The sequence below is a fragment of the Haemorhous mexicanus genome, chromosome 1 (genome assembly GCF_027477595.1).
Source record: "Haemorhous mexicanus isolate bHaeMex1 chromosome 1, bHaeMex1.pri, whole genome shotgun sequence".
Taxonomy (NCBI): Eukaryota; Metazoa; Chordata; class Aves; order Passeriformes; family Fringillidae; genus Haemorhous; species Haemorhous mexicanus.
In genome coordinates this window covers 59,783,453-59,796,581 of record NC_082341.1, presented here as the reverse complement: position 1 = coordinate 59,796,581, position 13,129 = coordinate 59,783,453, and the positions used below count along the sequence as shown (strand labels likewise).

Below are 13,129 nucleotides of genomic sequence, written 5' to 3'. Positions count from 1 at the left end.
ACTGCAGGCAGGAAGGTTGGCACATTAACGCGAGTGAGACTCTCCTCCCGCCGTCCCAGCCACCCCCGGCTCCTGGGTGGCAGCGGAGGGGGCGGCTGCCGGCGCGGGTTGCGGACGGCGGCTGGCGGGTGCGCCCGGGACCCGCGCCCGCGGAGCGACGGGGGCTGCCGGCGGGCAAGCGGCCGCGGCTCCGGCGCGCAACCCCCCTCTCTTTTATGAACAGCGAGGCGGCAAAGCGGCAGCGGGGGACACCTGGAGGAGCATTTCTTCCCCGGGTTTATGAATGGCACTGACATGGAGGAAATACCGTTTCAGAAAGTCAAGACCAAGAGGAAGAGGTGCTGCCACTGCTGCTGCTCCCCGCCGGCTGCCGCGGCGTCGGGAGCGGGAGCCGGGTTAGGGGACCCCCCTCCCTTGCTGCTGCTGGATGCCATCGCCTGCGAGGACGAGTTTGACTGCAAGGAGCTGGAGGCTCTCTTCCAGAGCTACAACCTGAAGCTGGAGCAGACGTCCACCCTCAAGGCGCTGGCCGTCCTCATCGTGCTCACCGCCAGCCTAGCCCTGATGGAGCTGCTCTCCGGCCCCAGCCTGACCATCTCCAAAGGTTCGCACCCGGTGCACTGCATCATCTTCCTCTCCCTTTTCATCGTCACCAATGTCAAGTACCTGCAGGTCACTCAGTTGCAGCAGATCGTCAAGCTCACCTTGCTCTTCAGCTTCACCTTCTCCTTCCTCTGCTGCCCCTTCTCTCTCGGCGCCTACGGCATGGAGCCGCCCAGCGCCCCCGAGCAGGGCATGTGGCAGCTCATGCTGGTAACCTTCGTCTCCTACTCGCTGCTTCCCGTCCGGACGCTGCTGGCCATCGTCTTCGGGCTGGTGGTGTCCGTCTCCCACCTCATCGTCACCGCCACCTCCGTCAGTGCCAAGCGGCAGAGGCTCTGGAGGACGGTGAGAGAGGCTGGGCCGGGCCGGGCCGAGCCGGGCGCTGCAGCACCGCAGAGCCGCGCGGTGCCGGCCCGCCGGGGGGAGGGAGAGCGGAGAGGCGCGAAGCGGCCCCGGGCCGCGGAGGCTGCGCGACCCCCGCGCATCCAGCGCAGGCGGCGGCTGAGGAGTGCCCGGCTGTCTCCGGCCGGGAACGGGCGAGCGCGCACCTGTGCCTCAGGCGTCTGTGTCTGTAGTTCCCGAAAGTTTCCGGGAGGCAGGGGAGGATAGGGCGGCTCTGGGGAGACGAAACCTCTCGGCTTTGTCTCTCCCAGGAAATACCGGGGACAGGGCAGGGAAGGCAGCGCTACCGTGCCCCGCTCATGGGGCAAGTTCAGAGCACCGCATGCACAGTCAGTGTAATACAGCGCGCACCGGCAACATCACCTGTCTCTGTACAAACTTGGCACAGACAATAAGCTGCGTGTGGTAATAACACCTCCACCGAGTTGGTTCGTATCCTCGCTGTCTGTCTCAGCCGTGGGCCGTTCGTGCCTGTACACAGCCCATCTGTGGGGGGGGCTCTGAGAAAACGATTTGAAATAGGTGGGACACTCAGAATGGCAACCCCGCCTCGCTGCTTTCCCAGAAAGCGGGGCATTCCCCCTTCAGCTTCCCCAGGGCTGCTGCTGCCCTCTTTCCACAGACATTACCTGCTGTGGCAGTGAACTTCCTAGCGATTCCCCTTCCCCTCTGAATTAATCCAGCAAAACCTCCCTCTGCAGCAAGCATCTTTAGAAACGTGCTGCTGCACTCTCCCCTCCTCCCCCGAGGAGCTATTTATATCCCTGCAGGGCTTTCTCCGGCTCTCGTGGCCTGATGGGCAGCACTGGCAGGGGGAGGAGGATGAGGAGATGCGCGTATAGGAAACGTGTGGGCTGGCAGTCGGGGTTTGCCACTGAAGGCTCTTTTATCTGGTGCGTGTGAACCACTGGGAGAGAGGAACTGAAAAATTTTTGTGTCCTTCCTTGCACGCATTGGTTATGCCTGCTCTAAGGAGAAGCACAAGGCTTCCGACGTCCAGATTGGTGTTAAACGACAATTTAATGCATAATTGAAGCACTTAGTACATTACTTCGGCAAAATGCTGGTATTATTCTCCGTAACTGTTGTGATGCTAGGACGTAGACAGTTGACATGGGCATAATTACAGCAGGGTTGTACACCTTTGTGCCCAGAACTGTGAATTCCTGGATCCTTCTTCAGTGCTCACACAGACACACACATCCCAGCGTGACATACATGCACAGAGTAGAGATACACAGGGACAATCACTGAGTGGGGTTACTGAGACAAACAGGATTATTGATGGCTTCACGCTGCTGAGCTGGTGGACAAAATAAATTGTATATTTTGAAGGGGAAGAGAGAGATAAGCTGAGCTTTATGATTTACCCAGATAATCTGATGGTCTATTTTTAAATATGCGATTTAGAGTTTCCATGAGAGGGAGAGCTGATAAAATGCAGGAGTGCTGAGAGGAGCCTTCCTAAAAAGCATCTGGAAGGATGTTAAAAACACTAGAATATTCTTTCTGAATAGGGCTGAAGGTAGCTCTTTTTACTGGAGTACCAATTAGTCCTTAAGGAAGTCCAGACTATCCTGGCTACCCTGATGCACAGGCAGACTTTCCTTGATGCCAAGCTGCAGCTCGGTGTGGCATCTGCTCTTCTAGATGAGTAACATAAAGAAGATGACAATAACGTCTGCTCACTAAATTATCTAACCAAGGTCGTGAATGTAAAACATTTTGAAAAGAAAAAAATCTTCTGGCTCTGTCCCTTCACACTAGTTTAACTCAATTGTTCATCAGGCAAGAAACTGGCTTGAAAATGCATAGAAATAGTTGACTAACATCTGATGTAACATATCTACGTTTCTTCTTCATCACCATTTCCCCCAACCAGAGTAATTTCAGCAGTCCCCAAAGCAGTATGCTTTACTGATAACAGGAGGCAGAAACCATCTCAGTCAGGCAATATAACTGGTCTGTGAACATGTGACACAAAAATGCACACTGATTTGTGGCATATTGGCAAGGAATAAGTATTCTGATTTGAAGGCCATCTCCATGTATGGAAGGGACTTTTCCCTTACAGAGAAGTTTTTTGCTTTTCCAGAGAACAGCTTTGCAATGGTTGGAGGTTTAAAGATTCGTAAAGGCTGCATCATCTGAATTTTATTTGCTTGGCCTGAGAGTAGCTGAGCCTTTTTTGTGAGGGCTAGAGTAGACTTCTCCTCCTGACTGGGATCTGCTTCCCAGACACCGGATATTATCATGATGGCCCCCGTGCTTGTAGACACAGCATGCAGTTGATACGTCAGAGAAGCAGGAGTGCTCTATGCAGAGCTACAATAGCATGAAAGGCTCTGCTCTCTCTCCCAACCCCTTGCTCCCTAGCCCCAAGCAAGTGGATGAATTTAAACTTTTAAACAGATATCTGAAGTATCTGAAAATGCAGAAATTCCTGCACTAATCACTGAGATCGGTATTCTGTTAAAGAACTCTTTGATTTTTTTGTGATTTGTAACCAAGCTGGGAATAACTTTTATTTTTTGTTTAGCCTGAGCTTTAGGAGACTGCAGATCTAGTAATCTTCCATTGACGTTAAACTGGAAATTGGTCAGCACAGCCAAATAGTTCATATTGCTTCAAGTTCAACCCATTAAAAAACAGGCATAGCTAAGTTAAGGGATTTTTCCCAAAGTGAGCTTTTAGATGTGCGTCTTCTATTTCATGAAGTCTGAGGAATCTCCATTTGCAAATCTTTGAATGCCAAAAGCCTCACTAACTTCAGTAGTGACAGATCAGAACCTGAGTGTGCCCCATGGCATGCTTAAAACTTGCATTCTTTTAAATGTGCAAATTCTCTACACAGTAAAACCAATGCTCATTTTGGCAGAAGTTTGTCATTATTTCTGTTGAGTAAAGCACATTTAATTTGCAAGTGATAGTTTTCTGACAGCACAGTATTGTCTGTGAACATCATGCCGTGCCATGCCATGCTATGCCATGCCATGCCATGCCAGAGGTGAGTCATAGGTATGTATAAAGGCAAAAGGAGAGCAGGAAAGCAAGTACAGGGAGATAATGAGAGTCAGGGGAGTAATGTGACAGAACTTGAGCTTAATCTTTCCACTCACTAGTGTTTTGTTCATTAAATGAAAGGTTCCGATCTACTAATATGTCCTGCTCATTCCTAAATAGAAATATAGTAAGAGATTATATATATATAAATAAGTGCAATCTAAAAAATATGCAAAGTACTTGGGGGCAACCTTGATCCCATTTGGGATCATGCCAAAGACATGCTGACTTTGCAGCTGATATTGCATGTCTTATCTGACATCGTGATAAGGACGTAAGTGGTGTGTATATAACCAATAGCATCTTGATCATGTTAGTTGGACTCTTTCCTGTCCTTCAGAATCATGGAACAAAATGCTCCTGCCAAATAAGGTGACAAGGTATTCACAGATGGCTGAATCTACAAATGAAGTTTTAAAAACTTGGACTTTTGTCTCCTTTTTTCTTTCTTCTTTTTTCCCCTATACAGATTCCAGATATATGTTAGGTGCTACAGAGCCCTTACAGAAACAGAGAATCCTGCCCAAAGGATCTTAATATAATTTTTATTGTAATGCAGTGAGTGGGTGTTAGAGACATGAGGACCAGATGGGGTAAGGAAGGCAAAGGCTGCTCATAGAAATTACTCAGTGGTGGCATATGCACCATTTCATGTCTTACCGTTAAATAACCTTTTTTGGCCCTCTAAATATTTTAGTTCCCTTTTTAAAAAAGTATATTTTTATTTCCAGAAAATTAAAAAACAAATAATATACCACCAAAGTACCCTAACACACCACAGAAGTCTTTGTGAAAAAGCAGATATTTCAGAAAAAAATCCCAGAATTACAGCATGAGTAACAAAGAGCAGAAGAAAGAATAGTGCTCTCATAAACTAACACAGAATTTTTTTCAGAAGTGTGGTAAAACAAATTTAGGTTTCAGTTGGTTTGTTTGGGTTTGTGGTTTTTTTGGGGGGGGTTTTTTGTTTGTTTTTTGGAGTTTTTTTCGCCTTGATTTTATGCATTTGCATATTTATATGTATGATAGCACTTTTATTGATTCAAAAATCTTAGTTGGGATTAGACAGACGATGTAAAGGATAATGGGGGGAAATTGGTATAATTTATTTTAAAGAATTAATTTATTACTTAAAAGTTTATTTTATAATCTTAACTATTTGCAGGTTAGTGTGATAGTGTTATAGAATATCACAAGGAATTGTTATGCCAAAAATAATCTTATTTGTGCTAGTGTTTAAAAGAAAATTAATGAACACATCACTGACAGAACTGTTAATCTCCACACCTTTGTCTCTCACATAGAAGGCAGTTGAGTAGCTTAATAAAAGGGCTTGTGAATCAAAGACAGCTCAGCTCCATTGTCATTATTATTCAGTGCAAAATTCTGTTTTTCTCCTTCATGCATATAAAATACTGGTGAGGGACTCTACTAGTTCAGTCTTTGTGATGCTTTTCAAATACTAGTATCAAGAATATATCTAGAATTCCGTTATCTATAATACTCTCTAGAATTCAGGCATATCTATCCACTAATAATCTGTGTGAATTCACTATTTTCCTCTCTTTCTAGAGATAGAGAACATTGCTTTTAGAGTTTCTCAATATCTGTGTGTAACTCTAATTTTCATGTCATATTTAGTCCATATTGAAAGTTTGTTAAAAGTTTGGGGGGGTTCGGGGTTTTACTCCTTTCTAATCAAAGTGGTATCTTAATTTGTGGCAAAGGCTTTGCCAGGTCTTGACCACAGTCATTTTATCTAGGGCTGAAGTGTAGGATTTTCTATGGACTGTAGCGTTCAGGATCTTTTTCCACATAGAGATTAGTATGCTCTTGGCTTCCTGAGTCTGCGGATGCTGACACTGCTACTCTTTGTGGGTTTCCAAAAATTAACAGCATGCTGATGGTTCTGCATGCTTGAGAAACAAGAAGCCTTGTCGAGAATCATGTGACTTGGAGACATAGTCAATAATAGTTTATCTGAGAAGTTTAGTTGTTATTAATAGGTTAGATCCCATCATTACTGAAGAAAAGGAGAGCTTCTATTCAAAAAAGTATTCAAAAATAATAATTAAAAAACAAGCTAATACTGTTATATACTCAGTTCCTATCCACTTTCTGTGATGTTAGGCTCTCCCTTCTCCTGCTTCTCCAAGTTCTAAGGGTGGTGTCTTTCATTCTGCTGGAAGTGTTGCCTACATTGGCAGCATCTGGAGTCTTTCACAGGAAGGAAGGGGATGTTCGTGCTAATGTTGATATAGTCATTTCTCTTCCTTTATTGTTCTACAGTTCCATGTTTCATCCAAATTTTTAAAATAGTTTTCTTTTATGTATGTTAGATACTTGTTCTTTGTTCCCTTTGTTTCAACTAATACCAGGTCTGGTTATCTCCATGTTCACATTTCTTTAGCTGACCATGGGGGAGTCTTTTTTTGTAGCTATAGGTGTTTTCTTCTATGCTGGACCTTTTGTAATCCCATGCTTGTACTCTATAACATCTCCTGTGTCTCCCCTTCTCAAGGTCTGTACTGTGTTTCCATAGGCCTACATTTCTGCATAGTACAGCGTTATGTTTTAGCCATAAAACTGTTGTGCTAACATACAAAGTAAGCAGAAGTATCATAAATGAACTAGAGAGATCTGGTCAATCAGGGAAAAATGTTTAAACCAGGTCCACAGAAGTTAAATGTCCACAGAAGTTAAAAAAAAATTCAGCCTGAGAAGCTAAACGTTTAGCCCAGAAAAAGTCTGACATGTCTCAGTCTGGAGGCCTTGCAAAGTTAGTGCATAACTTATAGCTTTTTATATAGCAGTGGCAGCACAGTAAGAGCAGTGGCAATACAGTATTACAGGGCTATATTGTTGCATTCCTTTTTAATGTGTTTTGTTTTGACTGTCTCCACATGTATTGCTACTGCTATTATTTTACTGTTATTAAAGTGAGCCCAAGGGTGTTTTCATTTCGAAATGGTAAAATGTTGTCACCTAGACCCTAGTTTATAGCAAAACGTTGCATTTAATATTGTCATTATGGAGTGCATTTAATTGACATGCTTACTGTGTGGAAAAGTAGTTTTCACAAAGTGTTCAGTGTTTGTGCAGCTCTGAGCTCAGGGGCTGCCAAATTGGGGTTAAAGATTTTTGGTGGTTCTATGTGGTAAGTTAACAAGGGTTTCTACTCCTTTCTTCCTTAATTTCTTTTTTCCTGAACATGTAATTTTGGATATATTCAGAGCTAAACTCCTGTGAGAAAATGCTAGTTGTAGGGAGTAGCTGCTCTTGATATGTTCTGCCATTCAGGCTTCTAAGTATTTTCCCCATTTTGTTTTCCCCAGTTATTGGCATAGTGCAATACTTTTCTAGGCAGAACCAGTGTAATATAACAACTAGGTAGTACAGATTTCGATTTCTTTTCATCTCCTTTAAGCACAGCCCTGAATGTGTGCTTGTCTGTACATGGGCCTTATGAACTAGGACAGAAACGTTCTTTCTAGCATCTTATCTCATTCTGTCAGTTTGGATGCAGTGCATTTCTTCTCTTGTCATCCCAGAAAACATTAGCTAGCGTAAAATAATGTTTTCTGTCTATCACGGTTAGTTATCGTCTTTAACTTCTCATTTGCAAAAGGCCATATATTCCTGGCTTTACATCTCTTTTCTGTGCTACCATAAAGTGGTGCAAACATAACTAAATGCAGGTGGCATGTATGGAACACCAGAGATGAGCCAGAAAAGCATTGTTTCCTGTTCCTTGTAAGCTCTTGGTGGTGTCAAGATGGAATAATTGTTAGAAAGTCTGTTAGGAATGTGGAAAAGGCGTGGCTTCATACAGACTTCATGTTCTGATTAATTCATAATGTTTTAAGAAAATTTCATCTAGGATTTGAAATGTTTGTGTTTTATGACAGGAAGAACTCAGGCAGTATTAACTCCTGTAAGACCCTTGCTGTTGGGAAGGTGTGGAAAGAGTGCCAGCAGAAGAGACTAATTCAAGTTTTTGAGCTGAGCTTTGTCTTTGGCTGACTATGATGGATGGGTATGAGAGACTATCAATGAGTAGAATGGAATCTTTTTTTTTTTTTTCTTTTTTTCACAATTTCCAAAATATGTGATTTTCTTTCTTACTTTCTTCCTCTGATGGAACTTTTAGTGGAAGAAATTTGCTTTGCTTCAAATTTTTAAGATACGTACCTAGAGAAATACGAGGAAACAGCACAGTTACTGCTTTGTTCAGCTGTTTATATTCTGCATGAATTTACCACGTGAGCTGATTCCTGAAATAAAATCACCAAGCACTTTATATATACAGAAAAGCTGTTTTCTCCATCACTGTTTGAAATAGTGAAAAATCCCGAAAATGTGGATCTAGTGTGGAACTCAAGGTGAGAAATAAAGTGCAAAGAAAACCTCAAGAAGGACTTCTTTAGCTGTGGTTTGGGAGCTACAGAAATCCTTTTTCATCCAGAGATATATGTTGCAAGAAATGCGTGGCTAGTATGAAAAATGTTATAGAGCAATATTTCACTTTTAACATCACCTTTCATATATTTGTTCTGGAACAAGATGTTAATTATTGGGTTCAAATGTTTGTGCATACTTCAGTACAATTTCCTAGAAATAAACATAATTAGCTTTTTACAGTGGTTAGCACATAAAATTAAGGAGTGCTTAACTTGGCTGTTGTGGGTTTTTTTCATAGGTTACTCATTCAAACACTACAATGTAGAAATGTTTGTCAATTGCCATAAATCTGCCTATGATTACCATTTAGAAGATGAAAGCAATTATCCACCCACACAAAATTAGAAAATGAAATAACACTAATAAACACAGTTTTAAAAAGAGATATACATAAAATATATCCTTAATTTGAGTATCATCAGGCTGAAAAATAGTATTTTGCTTGAGCAGGACTTATGAAATTTGTTCCCAAGAAGTTGAAAAGAGGCCTATGCCTTCTAAGGACTTTTTCTTTTTCTTTCTTTCTCTTTCTTTCTTTCTTTCTTTCTTTCTTTCTTTCTTTCTTTCTTTCTTTCTTTCTTTCTTTCTTTCTTTCTTTCTTTCTCTTAATCTGTATAAAATACAAAGTAGCAAAATTAATTTTGAGGTAAATTGATCACTTTTCATTCAAAGGTGGAGGATGTTGGACTGAACCTCATTTCACCTTTAAATGCAAAAAACCATTTCAGTGGATTTCAGGGAGATTCACCTGATGTGTCAAAGATTCTCCTTGCCTGTAATAATTTCTTCCTAGGATGTTTTAACTAAACAGGTACATAATTTGATAAGAACTATACAGAAAGTCAGTATCTGCTTGTTTGTGAAATGACATGGAAGTAGTAATGGCAGTAGAAAATTCTGACCAAACAAGCCTGCAAGAGACAAGCTCTACCAGGATCAAATTTCCACTGTTGCAGGTTGTCTCTGGAGTCTGCTCTGCAGAATCCTGGTCACTGCAGTTATGGCTGCCAAAGATTTGAGTGCTACTCTCACCTGGTATTATGGATCCCAGAGCTGTGATGCTATGCTCTGGAAAGTGAGGATTACCCCTCATTGATGTCCTGTGCGATTCCTGGTACTCCACCCTGCAAGCTGTTGTGCTGATCTCTCTGCTGATCCATGCTGGTTTAGTGTAAATCAGCTGTCACTGCAGGGGCTCTGGGAGTTGAACTCTATTTTAAGTTCATAGTTGGATTAGCTATGATGAATGCTCTGTCATTCCTAGATGCTTTGAAATAGAAGGAATAATGATGCTCTTCAAAACAGAAACAAACTGAGCACTATCTCCATGTTCAGCATGTGAGTTTCCTCTTTACCACTTATGTAAATGACAGTGGTGAATGATAGCTGCTTGAGTTCCCCCAGATGGAAAGATTACAGCAGCTTATTTGGCCTTCTCCATGCAGCTCTTTCTATTTTAGGCAGCAGTAGATCGAGGAGATTGCAGCTGAGTTAATTTGCTTCATCTGTTAGTCAAAATAAACTGCTTTATCAATAGTCTATTTCTTCTTGCTTGCACTATTAAAAACATTAGTCTGGGTTTTGCCTTTGAAGAGACCACAGCCTGAAGAGGGTTTCCTATTCTAAACTGCACTTCACAATACTGATTAATGTTAACACAATGGCTGAAATGACTTTGGTGGGAGAGCAGTGTGATTTTCTACCTGAGACTGCATACTCTTCTTATAATAGCTTCTGGAGTATCCATCACTGAAAAGGATAGTGATGTTTAAGAGGAAAAAGTGGGCATAATTTTCTGGATTTTCTTAGCTGGCCTATTGGCAATGAAAAATGTACTTTTTTTGCTCTTGAGTCCTAGAAGAATACTCTGAAAAAATTAACAGTTTGCGTTTTACAGTTTGGATGAACAGAAGTACTGAAATGAGCAATGTCCACTTTTCTATCCTTATCTGATATTTTTGTATGAATTATTTTCTATCCTTATCTGATATTTTTGTAGCTGCTCTAGTGTATCATCAGAGGATGTAATAATTTAAATATTTTTTGTGCTTGCTTGCTTTTTTCTTTTCCTGCTGATGCTTTTTTGCAACCCATCCCTGTCAGGTTTTTGCTGATTACTGTAGTTCTTGGTGCAGTAGTCTCTACTGAATTTCCCCCAAAAAGGAGCATCAACCAGATGCAAAACAGAGAACATTCTTCTAGGCAGAGAACTACTGCAGAAAGGAGGATGATCTTCCCTAATTCCCCTAAGGGTACACAATATTCAGCCCCAAGACCTAGTTTTTCTTGTCTGTTGAGTCTGCAGTCATGCACCTTTGTTCCAAATCTCTTTGCCATCATTTGCAGAAGTCCCATTTTTTCAGCACAACTGTATACTGAAAAACTGAGCTTAGCTACTGATCGTAAAGATCCTTCATTCTCTTGGGGTAAAGATATAATACCTAAAGTAGGGAGAAATTGTCTTTCCTACAAAACGTCTTACATGCCCCTGAAGATGTCTTTGAAGTTTGCTGAGACTTTCTGGTCCTCTTTAAACAAAAGGATTTGACATATAAATAAACCATTACCTAACATTCTCAAAGAAATTCTCTTCACAGGAATACATCAGCTATCTCAGCTCCTTTTCCCTTGTGTGTGATAGTTGCTGCCATTCTACTCATAAAAATAGAAAAAAACTGAAAAACGAAAAATTTACAGCTACTTTGTACAGCTGAAAACCTTTTTCTGAAGTCGTAATATTTTAAAAAAATGCATTTCTGAAGCTGATACACTGCTGAGTTGCAGTGGTCTTACTGTGCACAATCCTAAAAGGAGATGGTTCTAGTCAATGGTACAAACCTTGGAAGAGAGATTATTTTTTCTTCCTTATTGCAGCTAAGGAGTTCAAGAGTGGAGGTGTATGAGGGAATAGTCTTTTCTTCTTTAGAGCCATACTTCAGATTTTGGTTTGTTAAGTTCAAGTTTCTTTAGTATCTAAAGATATTTTGATGATACCAAAATGTGTGAGAAAGACTGATGCCACTAGTCCAGTTTCTGAGAATGTGAGTTATATTTATATACCATCACCTTTGGTAACTCAGCAAGCCTGGCAAACTTAAAGTTGTTTCCTTGGTCTGTGGCCAAACATGAATGTTGTTTTGCTAAGATTGCCTATGAGGTAATAGGTATATCTTATGTGGAATTGTAATGGAAGTTCACAGGACCTCTGCTCCTACAATTAGCAGAATTGTATAACAACAGAAAGTGGGGCAATCCAACTTCCAGGGCATTTTAGAGTCCACTGCCATATTTGATTCTTAACATATTGGGTAAATATTATTATTCTTACAGTAGCAAAGCCACATTGACCCTAAATCAGTCCCAAGGAAACCTACGGGCTTTGACTTGTCAGCAAATGCCAGCAGGGCAAATGTAAGAAGACACTGGGAACAGTATGAGCTAATTCTGTGTAACATGGCAATAAATGCAGAGTATTTAGAGGGTGTGGGTTTTTTATTCAAGGAATGCTTAAGCTATCTGAAGACAAGAAGATACAGTAGTTCAAAAACTGGCAGGAGGCAGGCTGTATGGGAGTAGAAAAAGAAGGGAAAGCCCTTAGAGGTCAGATTACTAATCCTTAAGACTAATATTTCTCTCTGTAACATCTGAAAATATCTCAGTTGTTTTCAGAGTTGGTTAAAACATCTCCAGTTGAAAATGTTCTTAGGATTGGTGTAGATGTCAGAGCTCTGCTGGTGGCCTGGACATAATACTGTATCACTGTATCACATAGCTATTGCAGTATTAACAATTGTAGATGCTGATTGGTATTATCAGTCTGAGCAGTTTCTGGGTTAAACTTTGGGGACTTTCATGTGACAAAGGAGTACCATAGGAAAAATAGGATCTAGTTAGCTTTCTCAGTCTTAGTCCAGGACATAGGATGCTTCATTTCTTACACCTTTCCTGCCTTCACTAAATGAATGAATTTCTAGTCTGGTGCGCAAAGAATGGAGGAAAATCTTATCAAGACAAAATTACTGACATGTAAATGGCTAGTAGGTGTCCATTTAACAGTTAGTAAACAGCAGTCTTGGTTCCACTAGCCATTATGAGGATTAATTTTGTCCTCAGACACATCGAAATGTCAGTGTCAGTAAAACATAATGCTAAAGACAAGAAACAAACTGCATTTTGAACCAGCCTGTTGATGCTTTCAGCATCTGGAGCACACTGTTGCAGTGTTGGGTGCTCCATGTACAAACTGTGCCAGTTTTATAGTGTATGCAAACAGAGCAGGAGCTCCAGGTAATACATTTTCTCCTCTGACTCAAGAAAACTGCAGCACAAGTCTTTACATTCAGAAGAGGATGACACGGTGACAGACCTCGGTGCACTCACTTTCTGCACTGTGGAGTCACTCCTATTCCAGGTCAGTTGTGCCTGTGCCTTTCCTAAGGGTGAATAGAACTCTGTGCTGCCCTGCCTAAGGCCAGTTTTTGGGAATGTGTCAGTCAAGTTTAGTCATCTGAGTCTTGAAACTCTGTAACGCAGCCAGGTGCATTTTGTCACTACAGCCTCATCTGTAATGTTGTAACCTCATCTCTGTGTGGATGATAAA

At 41.6% G+C, this 13,129-nt stretch overlaps 1 protein-coding gene across 1 annotated transcript in view; it reads left to right on the top strand.

Moving 5' to 3' along the window:
- The first annotated feature begins 279 nt into the window (after positions 1 to 279).
- Positions 280 to 13,129, top strand: part of ADCY1 (adenylate cyclase 1) — a 144,963-nt gene continuing 132,113 nt past the window's right edge. The window contains exon 1 of the mRNA XM_059838983.1: positions 280 to 948. Coding sequence (XP_059694966.1) covers positions 280 to 948 — 669 coding nt within the window. The remainder of the gene's footprint in view (positions 949 to 13,129) is intronic.